This window comes from Miscanthus floridulus, chromosome 2 (assembly GCF_019320115.1).
Source record: "Miscanthus floridulus cultivar M001 chromosome 2, ASM1932011v1, whole genome shotgun sequence".
Classification (NCBI taxonomy): domain Eukaryota; kingdom Viridiplantae; phylum Streptophyta; class Magnoliopsida; order Poales; family Poaceae; genus Miscanthus; species Miscanthus floridulus.
Window position 1 is genome coordinate 161,185,348 of NC_089581.1, and position 16,209 is coordinate 161,201,556.

The window sequence follows — 16,209 nt, forward strand, 5'->3', positions numbered from 1 at the left end:
TGTATTATGGTATTTTGGGTTATTTTTTACATAGTGGCAGCAGTGGATACATTTATCATCATGCATAGTGACAATCTAATTTTAATTTGTCTGGTTAATATGGTAATTTCTGGACATTAAAAATTAACGTGGAGGTTCCTTTTGTTGGCCACTGCTAAGATAATTATTAGCTATTTGATTGATTGCTAGACCTCATATGCCTTTTTTTCAGACGGTGTTAGTTCAGAGATCGAAGAATCTCAAGTGCTCCCGTCAGCCACATCTAGCACCGCTAGCTAGCTGCCTCCGCCACACTAACTTCAACCGTAAGTGCAACAAGTGGTTCGACCATTAAACGTAAACCGCATGAATTGAACCTAAAGCGCCACCCTTTCATTATTCTCCCGTCGAGCCTCACGATGTTTTATGCATATTGTATTATGGTTTGTGTTTGGATGCATGCGCCTACACGTACGTGATTCACAATGTGCAAGGAGCCAAGGAGGGGTGACTCTTCCTGCTTCGATGGGCTCAAGCCCGACGACGGCGACCGATTTCCGCGCGTGAAGCACACCACGGCCGCACCTACCGGCGCCAGCGTCACCGCGCGCCGCGCCGCGCCGCGCCAGGAGCGCGTTTGGCTGGTCGTTTTCGGCTGGCTGGCTCGTCTTTTTTTTTTCCGGCCAGAGCAGTGTTTTTCTATCACACAACTGCAGCATAAACAGTAAAACCCAGCGTGAATAATGCCCATTTAAGTCCAGACGAACAGATTCTAAGACCAGGCCTGTGGGCGTGCCGTTCAGTTCACGGACGCTGGATGCACGTCCTAAATGGCTAAATGCATGCGAGGACTGACAGACCTTGCTTTCAGTCATTCAGGCGGTTTGGATCATTGCCACTGGCGAGCTCGCACGCAGCGTCAGCGACATGGCCAGGACCACGCTAAGACGCGCACGCTGCATTATTGTTCTGATATGTGATATACTCATATTATAAGCGCATACATGCATCCACACTCCATGTGAGCATATGGCACAGCATGGCCAATAAGCTTCCAGAGGGGGAAAAAAAGGGATCTGTAATAGTCGTACTATATTTTTATGGAGCCTATTGCTAAAAAGTTTTACAAATGTGTTCCTCTGTGAAATCTGCTGCTGCAGGAAGGAAAAGTCTGTACAGAAACAAGTTCCTCTTGTTTTTTTTAAAGAACAGGAGGAGCTTTTGGCCCCCTACTGAAAATATAAATTAATTAAAAAAAGAGTTCATACAAACAAGCTGGGACACAGGAGCGAGTGTGAGCTGACAGGAGGAAATAGCCTAAGGAGGACAAGTTCCTCTTGTTCCAGATGAATTTGTTTAAGATAACGGCCATGTTCGCTAGGCCAAGAGAAGATGACGACGATGCAGACACATGAGAATGAGATGTGTGTGTTTCCTTCCGCGATATTTTCACGGGCAAGCTCTCTACCACTAACAACATTGTCAGCTTCGATATTTTCACGGGCAAGCACTTTGTAACAGGAAAAAATCCTCTCAACTTTCGCGAAAATCCGCGTTTCCTCTCTAAACTCCAAAACTGTGCAAAATACCTCCCTCAACTTTTAAAACCGTTCATTTGCGAATAAACAGTATTTTTCTCTCACAACAAATTAACAAATAGTACTTTTAGCCATAACTTTTCAGCAAAGCGAACAGGGCCGTACGACACGATACGTTTCTGAATATAACACTTTGGCTTACAATTTTTACATAAAAAGATATAGTATTTTAAACAGAAATGTATTATAAAAGCACTTTTTATGATAAGTCAAAAGTATAACATCAACCATCTGTTGTCCATCTCCATAGGTTTTTGTATATTCATGTGTTAAAGAAGTTTAACTGACTAGAGACCTCCATTTGGAACACATAGTACTCCGTATATATTTCTTGTGCAGTCTGTTTCTGCTGCAAATTTGCAGTCATCACAGACACGATAAGAGTGACGCGTCGAACCCGTGTCTGTGATTTGAGTTAGGACGTGTCTGTGATGTGAATATCTGACAGAGTGAAATTTGAGAGACAAACGCACGCGCGTACTAATGTGCCTACGTGGAAACGTGTAGGATCAGTAAGCTAAACGGAAATGTATTCTCCTGGAGTCGTTATATATGTTGATGTCTTGATGACGACGTCATCACTAGCTAGAAGAACTCTTCAAAGATTTGTCCTCACGTTCGCGTTCCCCCCATGAAACTTAGGCCCTGTTTGGTTGGGCTTTTGGCTTTGGCTTTTGACCCTAAAAGCCAAAAGCCCAACCAAAGGGGCTGCTTTTGGAGGGTGCTTTTTTAGAAGCAGCTGCTTTTCCGTAGTTCATTTTTGAAAGCTGGGTTGACCCTGCTTTTGGCTTTTGGCTTTCTGCTTTTTGAAATTAGTGGAATAAAAAGATCTTCCATAGTTGTTTCAAGAGAGATAAAGATAAAAGGTATATTTTATACTTGTTTAACCAAACAGCTTTCAGCTTTTCTACAGCTCACAGCCCACAGCAGCTTTTCCACAGCTCACAGCCCACAGCAGCTTTTTCCCACAGCCACAGCTCAACCAAACAGGGCCTTAGGCCCTCTTGGAAGGTACGTAGGATTCTACAAAGACAGAAATAACAGAACCGTACAAATGGAATAGAAGGCGCTAATATTTGGAATCGCAGTGGATTGAAAAATACATACAAACTGCGATAATGAACATTTTTTATGGAGCGTGTGGACGAAACACAGCAGTTCGGTGACAAAGGAAAATTTTCAGATTCCTCCAAAACTCCTGCGGATAGTAAGTCAGTAACACAGAAAATGATAAACATAATCGCTGGGATAGTCTGTTCGACAAATGGACCACTAGTAATCAGCCAGGTCCCATGCATTCTTGTTGTTTCCTCACCCATATGCCAATGGAGCCAGCACTTGCATAATGGTAGAACAGAGCTCATGTAAAGGTGCAGAAGTTACTTCGATGTCTCGCTGAAGCCAACACCCTGTTCGTTTGAGCTACTTTTCAGTCATGGAACAGTGTTTTCCTCTCATAACATTTCAGCATATGCATCAGTATAAACCAAATTTCAGCATAAGCGAACAAGGTGCAAATCCGGTCAGCCATTGATTTTTTTTTCGCGAACATGCCTTGGCAACGTCAGCCATTGATTTACTCGAGTACCGACAGAAGACTAGATTTTAAAACTGAAGCGACCTAGGAGAACCGACCTGGTTTTATATTAAGAAGAAATAAGCATCAAAATTTGATTCGATGCAGACTTTGAACTTAGGTGGCTTGTATGTATGTATATCTACACCCTCAACCAATTGCTGCCTTGGCTCTGTTCCTAGCCAAGACTGAATTTCATGTACAGATAGTCCCAGATTAACTGGAGGGAAGAGGGAACGAACGATGCGCAAGAACAGATCAACAGATGCATCGTTCTTAAATGTATATCAAAGCTAGCTAGCTGAAACTTGGAGTATAGAGGACGAGCAATTGGATGTTTCAGTTCAGTGCACGGAGCAATTGCCCAGCAAGCTGTTGGAGGAAGGGGAGCTCCTCTCGCTGAACCACCTCTCCTGCACGGACACAGGGGACTCCACTTCGCCCTTCGCCGCCGTCTCTTGCACGACCAACGAAGCATTCACCGCGGCCCTCTCCGTCCGGCTTCTGCCGGCACCCCACGACCTGTCGGTGCCGCGCGTCGACGCTACGGACGAGGAGATCGACGACGGCGTCGACATGAACGCGGCGTCGTCAGCCGATGGCGCCCACCCGCTGCGCTGTATCTGCTCCAGCTCGTCGGCGACCTCGGTCATGGACGGCCTCATCTCGCTGTGGAACGCCAGGCACCGGAACGCCAGCTCGGCCACCTTGTGGATGGACGAGAGCGTCCAGGCGTCCCTGTGCGGGTCCAGGTACGGGTCGACGATGTCGTCGACGCAGCCCCTGCCGATCCTGTCCACGGCGAGCTGCGCCAGGTTGACCTCGCTGGGCGCCCTGGCGAAGTCGACGGCCTTCATGGCGGTGATGATCTCCACGAGCACGACGCCGAAGCTGTAGACGTCGCTCCTGTCGGAGAGGTGGAAGTTCTGGTGGTACTGCGGGTCGACGTAGCCTGGCGTGCCCTGCGGCGCCGTGGAGATGTGCGAGGAGTCCCCCATGCCCATGTTGCCCATCCGCGACAGCCCGAAGTCGGCGACCTTGGAGTTGTACTCGTGGTCGAGCAGGATGTTGCTGGACTTGACGTCGCGGTGGTAGATGGGCGGGTGCACCTCCGAGTGCAGGTACGCGATGGCCTTGGCCGTCTCGGCGGCGATGCGGAGGCGGACCGTCCAGGGCATCGCGGCGGGGCCTCGCTCCCGCTGCAGGTGCTGCGCCAGCGTGCCGTTGGGCATGAACTCGTACACCAGGATCTGCTGCCCCTGCTCGATGCAGCAGCCGAGGAGGCGGACCAGGTTGCGGTGGCACACGCAAGACAGCAGCTTCACCTCGTTCATCACGCAGTCCACCCCGCCACCGTTGTCGCGCGGCCGGATCCGCTTCACGGCCACCAGGCGGTCGTCGCTCAGCCGCCCCGCGTACACGGTGCCGTAGGCGCCCGTGCCCAGCCGCTTCTCCTCGGAGAAGCCGCCCGTGGCGCGCTCGATCTCGCGGTACGAGTACAGGGGCACCGCGCAGGAGGCCTCGGACAGGAACTGCTTCGTGCTGCGCTTCGTACGGATGGACGCGGACCGGCGCTTCAGCAGTTGGTACGCCAGGCAGCTCACGCACGTCACCATGGCGCCAAACATGATCCCTGCGCACGTACAAATTCATGCTCAGATGAACAGTGGTGTGAACGTCTCGGAAAATGAAGCCCAGCCCAGTACAGACTGGGCTGCCACGATAATCTAACCCAATCCGCAAACGTGGATCATGTAGGTCAATTTATTGGGCCTTCTGCTGAAAACACAATAGGCGGGCCTGATTTAACCGTACTTTCCTAGGAGTATTCCCTCCTTCAGCAGGGATATTATTCTGAATCAGGTAGTAGATATTATGAGCAACTTATATTACCTGCCACGAGAAGGACGATTTGGATCGTCTTACCACAATCCCCAGATAGGTATTTTGAAGGATTGCATTTTGGAGCTGAAACCATTGAATCAAAGTGTCAGATTGAAGAAAATATAGATCAGGAGACACGTCAAATTATCAAAGCAAATTCCACACGTTGAACAGCTTAATATGCAGTTCGAACTCTGAAGGATTCTTGTGTTTCAAAAGCAGCCTATCATGCACAATTCCGGGCAGCATCAGTTAGACACAAAAAAGGTTTATATGGCAGTGCACAACCATCAGTAGCATTGGATTACTCCCCACGTCCAGGAATGATAAGCATATTTTAAACATAGAAGAAACTCAAATTTATATTTTTTTACTAGTAGTTAGTTATATGCAAGTTTACGGCATAATTCAGTGCCTCAGCCCGAGGATGAAACATTAGAAGATTTGTGGTTGGCTTCCTGCAGAGCCACAAGGCAAGACAAAGGAGAACGATTGTGGTGCTTTGATGCATACGACTTAGAAACATCTGGAAGGTGAGAAATAGAAGACTCTTTGATGGCAAACTAAACTCGTCGGTGCAAAACCGGCGATAGAAGAAATCGCCCTCATGAGAGTTGCTTGTGGGCCTGGGGAATGTAATGGTGTTGCTAGTTCCATTTCTATTTTACAATTGTTTTCGTCTTCTGTTAAGGCCGTATGTTTCTGCTGAGGCACATTGTATGGATGCTTAACTGGTGGTCTTTGGAATATAAAGACCGGGGCTCTGCCCTTGAACTCTAAAAAAGAGTTGCTTGTGGGAAGCCTTGCATCCATGACATAAGCTAATTGGAAACTTGGCTACATCGCAAATGGTCTTGGGTTCTTTATGTACTAAAACCACGTATTGAGCTCGCATTCTCTTCTTAAGGTTTCATTTGGTTTGGTGGGGATTGGAGGGGGTTGAAAAGTACCAAACCCCCTAGAAGTCAAAATCTTCCTCAATCCCCTTGGGTAGGGGACTAACCGAACAAGGCTTAAATGAGATGCAGTGCTCCTGCAAACTTTATGAAAAATTATGCCATAAAAATTGCATCGATAGATTATTATTGAAAGTGCCTATAAGATTATTTTTTTAACAATTCACGACATATTATAAGAGAAATTAAGGGTCACAGGTTACTTGGTATAACTTCTCTCTGGTCAAAATACGTTTATAATTCTTAGACTCCATTTAATTTGTAGGTGTACATATTTTACACGCGATTTTGTTTCTTCTCTAAACGACTACCCAATCCACCAACAAGAATCCCCTTTTCACAAGTATGTACCAAGAAAGGAGGCAGAGGTATTACCAGCAGATTTTCATAGAGAGAAGTTGGTAGGCAGAGCCTTTCGTGGTTTTATTAGTCGTGTCTGTGGTTTGGGGTTTGATATTATGGGTCTGTTTGGAACTTTAGATTGCCTACGACTAGTGTTAGTTCAAACCTTAGGGAACATGGTCATATTCTTTGTTCTGGGATCGTTTTTACGTTAGTTGTCACGATGTAAAAATCTTTTAAAAGTATCATACCACTATCATTCCACGTTCCTTATCTTGGGAACATGCCTACTAAGGTTCAAACTAGGAATCAATCACCTAAAGTTTAGTTGTATGCTGTTTAGATCCCCAAACTAAATGCTATATGTACACCTATTAGTCTTATTTAGATGGATTATTTGCCAACTGAAGGACTAGTTGTTAGTTCGGCGCTAGACTAAAGTTTAGTCCACCTACTAATTTACATATTTGAATAGATTAGGACTATTTTTTAGCTACGTGTTAGCCAAGTGATCTAAAGAGATTGATACATTACGAATGTATTGGTACGTGGTTTGCTCAGACGTCGATATGATTACGGCCAGTTGATAGCGGAGCCCATGGTCCAAGCCACTCTGGTGGTGCGAGCTGGATGCATGAGCGGAGTCAGCCATTCTAACAAATTGGCTAGCTCGCACAATTTGACTCACCAATTCAACCAACGACGCTCGGAGACGAGGGAAATAAAATAAATATAGTAATTAAATGACGTTTAGCTGCGCGCGCGCGGGCGCGGTGCACTGACCTTTCCGGCAACCGGCGCCCTCGGCGAAGCCGTCGCCCTCGAAGCCCTCTCGGCACTCGCACCGGAACGCCTCCTGCCTTGCTTCCGGCGTGGTGACCCGGGTGCAGTTAGCTTGGCGGGAGCATCGGCACGGCCCGAGCATCCACCACTCCAGCTCCATCGTGGCTAGCAGCAGCGCCGGCGCCGGCGCCGGCGCGTCCCAGTAGCTCACCGCCGACACCAGCCCGGTGCATTCTGCGGCGAGCGTTTGCATCTCGGTTCTGTTCAAGAAACGGTCGGGGACGCGGATGTTGTCGTCGCTGGTTGGCTGTGTCGGCACGACGCAGCGGATGGAGTCCTCGGCGCCGCGGCCGCACTGGGACAAGTTGTCGAGGTAAGCGCTAGGGTGGAGGCTGCAGTTGCTGATGTCGGCGGCCAGGGAGGCGGGCTTGCACGAGCTCACAACGAGCGCGTTCTGCCTGCCGGGCGCGTACGTCTTCGTGAAGAGCGCCTTGAGGGAGGCGTTGAGCCTCCGGGAGCAGTTTGGGCGCAGGGTGAGGAAGAGCGCGCGCGCCGTGACGTTGGACACGAGCAGGCCCAGCTCGCGCGCGCCCCCGAGCCACGCCGTGCCGTTCGCCTGGTCGCAGCCGAGCGGTATCTCGCAGCCGGGGGAGAAGCCGAACGGGTACTGCACCGTCAAGGCCCCGCAGCTCCGCGCGCAGCTCCCGTTGCCCACGGCTGCCGCATGCAGCAGCAGCAGCATCCACGGCAGGAGCAGCAGTGCCGCCGCCGAGCCCCGCATCGATCTCTCTAGTCTCCCCTCGGAAACTCACTACGCTGACCACCGAGCGACGCGCCTCATCTCTCCTTAGTCAAAGGCCGGCAGGCTGCCGCCGCGGCGGTGTTGGCGTAGCGAGGAGAAGGCGGGCGGGCGGGCGGCGATGGGTGTGGTTTGGCTGAGGCGCGGTTGGACAGGTGCGCTTGCCGCCGCGGCTGGTGTTTGTTTTTTGCGTTCCACATGGCGCAGAACTCCGCATTAAAGCCGGGGCCATTCAGACCAACGACCAACCTACTCCTAGAGTCCTACTGCTCCTTTCAATCTCATGCCCCATAATGTACTGTAGGTCTGTACACGCAGCTCATCGCTGGCCCCCGCCGCACGTACACGTCTGCTGCATTCCTACATCGACCATGGGGGGATCCGCCAAGCGATCGCTTCGTCTTCTTGGCGTCTCCTTGCTGGGGTCGTGTATCGTGTCACTTCAGAGGAACGCGGGGAGCTGTCGTGAATCGTGATGTGCTGGGCGCCCGTTCCCACACGGCCCCGTCCCGTAAAGATCGCTCTCCCGTCGCGGTCACGGCTTAGGCCGTCACACATCATCCCCGCCTGCGTGGACCGGCGACCTCGACGCCGCGCGTTCCAGTTCCGTTCCACCATCTCCACACGTTGCCCACCTCCCTCCCCACTTGTCATTCCGCCCGCCAACGCACGGAAGGAATCCCGACCTGATCCACGGCCAGCACACGGGCAGACAGCCCACGATCAGACCAAATGGACGAGAAAAACCCGCAGCAATTGGGCAATCTTTTATTGTAGGAGAAAGGAAACTAGTAGTGTGCGCAGGCCGGTTCAAAAGTCCATGCGGCTGATTAGATTACGAGGTGACAGGTGAGTTAGGTAACTAAGCAGACCGTGCGCAGTGGGCTAACGTAGTTCACGTTTGATCAGCTAAAATAAGTTAATACTCCCTCCATTATAAATTATCAGTCGTTGAGTCTTTTCTAAATATATTGTTTTCATTATATATATATATATATATATATATATATATATATATATATATATATATATATATATATATATATATATATATATATATATATATATATATATATATATATATATATATATATATATATTAGCCAGCTATAAAATAAGTTATTCTGTAGCCAGCTCCATTTACGATAATTTTATATACTAATTTACGATAATATCAATATATATTTATAACACATGGGAATATTTACCATAACGTTATAGTAAACCACTCAGTAAGGAGTTACTATAATATTATAAATTAACATAGTAAATATCGTAACTTAAAGTAGCTATAAAATAAGTTATTTTTATAACCAGCTACAGAGTAGTAGTTCTCTCTCGAGGTAACCCCGCGCTTTACGCGGGTACCCAGGGACGATGCTGGCAGTACACACCATATTATCCAACAGATTTAAGTATAGCAGCAAATGCGGTGTGTATATCAGGCGATTGTGATTGGAACATAATAATCTATATATAGTTGTCTGCTTCTCTTGCAAGAAGTTGGTAAACTGAGTAATACTTGAACAAAATATATATATATATAAAAGAAGAGTGAAATAAATTGCCTAAGGGCACACATAAGTAGAGGTATATGGAATCATGCCACAGAACCACCAATGTTAAATGTTTCTTACGCTCGATTAAGTGTCTATTAGCCAGCTCAGAAATCATTTTTTATTTGGCTAGCATCGAGTCATCTTCTTGTCTCGCTTGGTAGAAAAGATGGGAGTAACTTCGTTGTAACTTCGATGATTTGATGCTTAAATACTCTTTCTTCTTTTAGCAGCGACATATTCCTACGCTGTGGCTAGTCTTAGGGGCGCGAGAAGGGTTGTTTTGGAGTGTAGAAGAGATGGGAGTGTGATTTAGAAAGTGAGGATGACGGAGCAAAAGAAATTTCTGTGTTTTAATATTACATATAGATAAAGGATTTAGGGGTCCAGCAGACGATTTACGTTAAAATGGCCAGAGCTATAGCCTCTGTAAAAAAGGTTCAAAGGAAGAGACATAGCATGCCCATATGCACTGCGGAAATTAAGGATACTGACCGGACGACACTTCATATTTCAAACCCAGGCAACATGTCTGACAGATTATTATTTTTTCTTCAACCTAGACAGCCTTGGATCTTGAATTCTTGACTGCCAACAACTGTTTCCAGTTTCCACACCTGCCAAACTTCAGCGTGCAGTCCTCAGGTGGAGTCAACCATTGCAGCTGGTTAATCAGCAGAATCAAAGAGCAATAATAAGCAAACAAAGAAACAATATGTTACGAAACGGTGTCTTTCAACAGACACTCCTTCGCTGATCACATCAACGACACCATAAACAGACACCTGTTCACGAAGTGATCTCATCCATCAATTACAAGATTAATGGATAGAATTAGATAGTTAATTTTATTTCAAAGGGCATGTCCTTTGGGAACAGTCGTGTCCCTTCGTGATACCTCTTCACTTGTATAAATATATTTTAGAGATCCATGAAAAAAAATAGTTCTCTCAAATCTTGTTCATTTATATTCACATTTAACACGTTATCAGCGCTTTGCTCTAGGATCAAGAAGGCAGCAGGACGACGATGCCGGTGATGCAGATTCTCCCACGCCGTCTCCGCTGCAAGACTGCTAATCAAGAATAGGTTGAAGAACGCACGAACAGGGAGGATGGATCCCATCGATTGCATCGTACCTCGCCGTCGTGCACATCTTCACCAAAGGGTTTCGGCTCAGCGCCGCTCCATAGCCGGCCACATCGGCGGCGCAAGCCCAGCGCCTCCGCGCGCACCGACGCCCGCCGTCTTCAAGTGGCCGCAGCCGGCCATCTCTGCACCGGTCGCGCGAGGAGCCCGAGCACCCGGCCGGCGGTGGCGTTCGCGCTCTCGGGTACCGCGGGAGCGTTTTCCCACGCCTAAGCCCGCAGCAGCACCCGGCCCCAGCGCTTAGCCCCAGGGCGGCGTCTTCAACGCCGGAGTGGCCAAGGGACGCGTCGCATCATGCGTTCATCGTTCAACACACGCAACCATCCGTGCGAGTGTGATGGAAACCACCCGTACAAAGAGTGTGATGGAAACCACCCGTACAAAGGATAAGATTGTGTGGTTTTTGCAGAAAAATCCTTACCTTTTCTGTAAATAACATAACGAAGTCTACTTCACCAACAGTGGAATAAATAGGCAATCGCTCATCGTTGCCACTAATTGGGTTTCACGGTGAGTATCAATGGTTCGCACTCTATAGCGAATCCATGACATGCAAATCCATCGACTACATCATGAGGTATACGATTGGGCTTCTTAATTCATTATTAATTAATTGATGCCAATTTTATCTATGTGATGTATCACCTGCTTCTCATACCATGACGTTGGTGGCTTGCGTCTTCATGCATGCTCACTGGTCGCACATCCATTGGCGTTTTCATGCGCCCGAACAATGGCACTCATGTCATGGTGCAGACCCTACCGAAAAAATTCTTCTTTCTCCTATGAATTACATGATAATCCTAATATATTATTGATGTATTTCAGATTTATGTTTAAGCTCTTAGGTTTTAACATAGTGCGGTGTACTATATTTATCCAGTGTACTATATTTACCCCACGTAAATGCTCATTTTATACCTTAGGTTTAAAATGCATTATGATGCGTAATATTTACCTCCTGTAAATAAGTATTTTTGAGACCCATGTGTCATTAAGAATTGCATCATGACATATACTGCTGCAGATGAATTTATCACTGTAAATTCGCTTTCCAGATCCTATGTTTTCTGGGAATTTTTAGTACTGTTCAAAGCGTTTGTTCAAATTAACAAACCCAATAAACATGTGTTATTATTACATGTTCAAAGTGTTTGTCCAAATTGGCAAACCCAATAAACATGTAATATTATTATCACTACATTTGTATTGCAGTTACTTTGTTATTTGCAATTTTCATTTTATGTTAAGCCCATTTATGCTTTATTTAGAGCTAATAGCACTTATATTTTTAATGCAAAATCGATTAAGTGTATTACCTCATTATTTGTATAACACAAATGTTCCACATTGTATCTTGGCCATACACAAGGTAGCGTCATAGTTGCTACTGTGGGATCTACACTAAATTCTTAGTGACTATTCTCAATGTGCGTACCCAACATCACAAATTGGAACATACGGTCTATATCTTTTCACAAAGATGACTACCATTAATCAACATTCCTATTGGCTATACACAAGGTAGCACCATAGTTGCTACTGCAGGATCTACACTAAGTCCACAACTTAGTGACTATCCTCAACGTGTGTACCCAATTCGTTTGTGAATTAACTAAGGTCTACATCAATCTTTTGATGATTACCTTAAAATATGTTTATATAAATTGCATACACCACTTGACATCTACTGTTCAACAAACTATGTCCATATTATTAGAGGTCTACATCTTCATGATGACTATCTCTAATGTGTTAGTATAAATGAGGCTTATACTATTAGTGAGATAGATCTTGTCTCATATTTATTTTGCATTAATTAATACAACATCACCATAGCAATTTTAAATTTACCCTTAGCATAAATTCAGAAAATCTATGGTTTAAACCTTGTTAGAATAATAGCCAGCAAAGAGTTTAATCTCTTGCTCTTGATGGTCACCATTATCTAACATGGTCAATGGACGTAATGTTAAACTTGATGTTCTATGGATTCATGGCAATATTTGATGCTCCTCATAAGAGAGCATCACCACTTATGATTAATTTAAATATGGAGTTTTATTTAAATAAAGCACCATATACATCCAGGTCACACGTATGTGTATCTCAATGGATGCAAATCGAAGCACTATATGGCTAGCTTTCAATGAATGATACGAACAACACAAGGCAAGTCATTCTGCCCAATGCCAACTATGATTGGCCACAATTTTATCTTTAGGATCTTAAGTCCACTTGAGAATATAATTATGTTGTTCCAAAATATCCCCAACATTGCGTTTTCGCGAAAGCACACAACTTACCAAATGTATTCTAGATTAATTCCTACATTACTTCAGGTCTAAGTGTATGATAAACTCTTATCGAGGAATCATCATTAGCATTATAGTGATGCTCTATCATCTGAAGTACATTAAATTTCCAGAATCATTACAAGTTCGATGCCATGTAATAATGCCATCCTAAAGAACTTTAATGGTAAGATTTAACGCAAAAAGAAGTAGCAACCCCGTGCATTCTTTAGGGTCAAGGCATTTCCCAAATATGACAGAACCATATTTTATCCTAATTGTGTATGTTACAGCCACACAACTTGAAAGTGTCATGCCTTGAAACATTTAATTGATCGGTATTACAAATCCATTAGACATAAATATCCGGCTCAATAATAAAGATATGAAGCACGCTTCTATCTTCACCCTGACACCACCAGGAAGGCTAGTTGTTCACAACAAGTTTAATGAAGAAACCAAGTAGCAACCAAACACTTAATTAATAAGTGGGTCTTATGAGCATGGAGAGCACGATCATCGAATTTACTTCGCTTGATCCATTTTGGAGACCAAAATTTGTCTCCCATTTACAAACATATCTAGTATCTACGTCCCATTTTGATGTTGTAATATAAAATATTGTCATCAATTTTAATTGAATATCACAATAATGTGCCATAACATTTGATATTCCATTAATTAACTTGTATGTAATCTATATATCTGCAAAGAATGTCATTATATTCTTCATGCTATATATAGACTTATACGGGAGTCAATCCAAATGCAAAGAGGAATTTTGCCTAGTGGATAGTTGCACCACAAACTCTATATATAGGGAAGCAAAATATTCCTAAACTCTTACATAGAGACAAGAAAATATTTTGTTAATCGCTTGACACGATGTCATGATAGTGGGCTTTGATCGTGCTACTATCATACTCCCTATTGGTACTCAAATAATAATCATGAATCCATTCTTGTATTCTGATTCTAAAATGTACCCAATTAAAATTATAGAGATATCCGTCAATGTGGTTTTCATATGAAAACCCCAAGATGACAACTAAGAGGAGTATTTTTCTCTTAACAACGGATATGGCAATACTTAAATAAAACATCCTCAGTTTGATTTGACTACACATACATAACCTGTATCCAATGTTGCGTACAAATAATTCTCTCTTGATGTCAACATGACTTGGCACATTTGCCTTAGTTATTCAACTATAGAGATAACTTGAGAATTATTGTCAATTCTATTGGTCATAGCATCAATATGAGCCACTACATTTCTTGAAAAAAATTCAAAAACATACATGTGACTCTATTTACCATTTTATGGACCATAAAGATACTATGTAATGCGCTATTTATGCATCCATCATATAGTCCCAGGTGTGTCTCTTAGTTATGAGAACTATCACTATACCAAACTCATTGCTCGAAATCTTTAATTTAGAGCAAATTATCTTGGACGCGGGATCAAATCCATTTTATATGGAATAGTTTGGTTTTGGGGTACTATATATCCAGTACCTTATGTCCATACCAATAATGGTTTTATCGAGTCTCTTATTGAGAATCAAATTGCATGACATATTAAAATAGAATTATAATTTACCAGAACTAAGTTGTTTTCATGTGGCCTTACACACCGCATCGTTAATTCAAATCCATAAAGCTACACTTATACAACTCCCTCCTGTTGCAGTATGTACATGAAACTTTGGCCGTAGCAAAACATTTCTCATCTGCGCATCGAGTATGTTTTCACATACCTAGATCACCACCCCAACATACCAATAGGCATTAGGGATCCCAAGAGGTAACTTTGCAGGGGATTTATAAATTGCCTGTATGTTGATCACATTTGAGGATAATTCCAGGCATTAGGGGGAGATTTATACCACATTAAGAATGCCAGGAATCAAAAGAGCAATCCTCACATCCACATACCAAAAATTCTAAACCTAATCGTTTAGAATATCTTATATTTGCATCATATTGCAAAGAATCTACCAGAATCATTTACTGATAATAAGGGTGTCATAAAAATCCTCTTATTCCTACTTATAATGCGCCCAAAAGAATGGAGGTACCAGTTAAAACCATTCAACTCCCACTTCCAAAGAAGAGAGGGAGAAGTACGACCGCTCTTAAGGATAATGCTCCAAGTAAGCGTCCAAGGATATCGAGGACAATATCCTCCAAATCAGGTAAATCCAAGCCAACCTCAAGTTGGTAGACACCCAAAATGGATGAGCATCCAAAACCCGGATCAAAATCCACCCAGATCAATGGTGCACCCAAATACTGATCCTGGGACATTGAAACACCATGACTCCATATGGGAAATGACTCGGAGTCCAAAAGGATTAACATTTTCACATGCTATATTGATTTCAAGAACTGAATCAATCATTTAAAGACTACAAATTATCGCGGCATATACTCCTCAAAGATTTCCTTTTTACCTTACTAGATCCAGACCAAAAATCCTAGGTAGAGTGTCTTCACATTCAGATTTGGTCAAACTAAAAGGTGGTAATTAAGGAGATTGCTCTTGTTCAATAATAAAAAGTATTACCACAGTAATATTGTCCCTCACAGAGTTTCTTTTTAGAAGCAAGGTGATGAACAATGAGAGCTTATAACATATGGTTTCACGCAGAGACTCAGCATAGCATACCCCATGGTATGTGTGAAAATGAAGTTTTCCAAATTCAATAATTAGTGGATCAAATGAATTTGATAGATTCCGACGTATAAGTCCCAATGGACTTCATATTCTGAATCCAAATACAAATCACAACATACATTGTGTATAATTAAGCATGATTGCGCATATTGATTATTTTGATATCATCATGATATAGAAATAATTATGCAATCATTTGAGATACAATTTCCATCATGTGGATTCGAGATGGAGGATTTGGGTAAGACCAAATGTTGCCTAGGCTTATAGCTTGAGCACCGTCCTTCAGGGATTTTAGTGCATCAATCAGCCTATATCCAGAAAATATTAAAGAAATTTAATATGGACAAATAATATCATAACAAAACCCCGATGGTTGTTTGTTCTTTAGAAATAGAGAAAGATCTATTTATACCACGAGATTTTGGAGAAATGATATTGGGACCGAGGTTCCATATCTTAGTGTTATTGGAGCACTTATGTATCTTACAAATTACACCGGGCCTGATATCGCATTTGCAGTGAATATACTAGTTAGACATAGTGCCAATCCAACTCACGTCATTAGACGGGAACGAAGCATATCCTCAGATATCTTAGTGGCACAAAG

General features: G+C 44.0%; 1 protein-coding gene and 1 long non-coding RNA gene across 2 annotated transcripts; both read right to left on the reverse strand.

Annotated features, from left to right (window-relative positions):
* Positions 1-3,095: 3,095 nt before the first annotated feature.
* On the reverse strand, positions 3,096-8,829 carry LOC136535218 (wall-associated receptor kinase-like 14). The gene is made up of 3 exons (XM_066527528.1): positions 7,119-8,829; positions 5,047-5,121; positions 3,096-4,786 (listed from the first exon to the last, which is right to left on the reverse strand). Exons 1-3 carry the CDS (start codon positions 7,897-7,899, stop codon positions 3,498-3,500), a joined length of 2,145 nt encoding a protein of 714 aa, XP_066383625.1. The 5' UTR covers positions 7,900-8,829; the 3' UTR covers positions 3,096-3,497.
* Positions 8,830-10,415: 1,586 nt separating this feature from the next.
* On the reverse strand, positions 10,416-10,961 carry LOC136535228 (uncharacterized). The gene is made up of 2 exons (XR_010778964.1): positions 10,613-10,961; positions 10,416-10,537 (listed from the first exon to the last, which is right to left on the reverse strand). It is a non-coding gene; the product is annotated as an uncharacterized lncRNA (long non-coding RNA).
* Positions 10,962-16,209: the final 5,248 nt, after the last annotated feature.

Excerpts from the sequence above, each read along its gene's own strand:
- LOC136535218 (XM_066527528.1), bottom strand. The coding sequence starts at position 7,899 with ATGCGGGGCTCGGCGGCGGCACTGCTGCTCCTGCCGTGGATGCTGCTG. Across the intron at positions 5,122-7,118 it reads GGGCGCCGGTTGCCGGAAAG|CTCCAAAATGCAATCCTTCA; the intron begins GTCAGTGCACCG and ends CAATGGTTTCAG. Across the intron at positions 4,787-5,046 it reads AATCGTCCTTCTCGTGGCAG|GGATCATGTTTGGCGCCATG; the intron begins GTAATATAAGTT and ends GTACGTGCGCAG.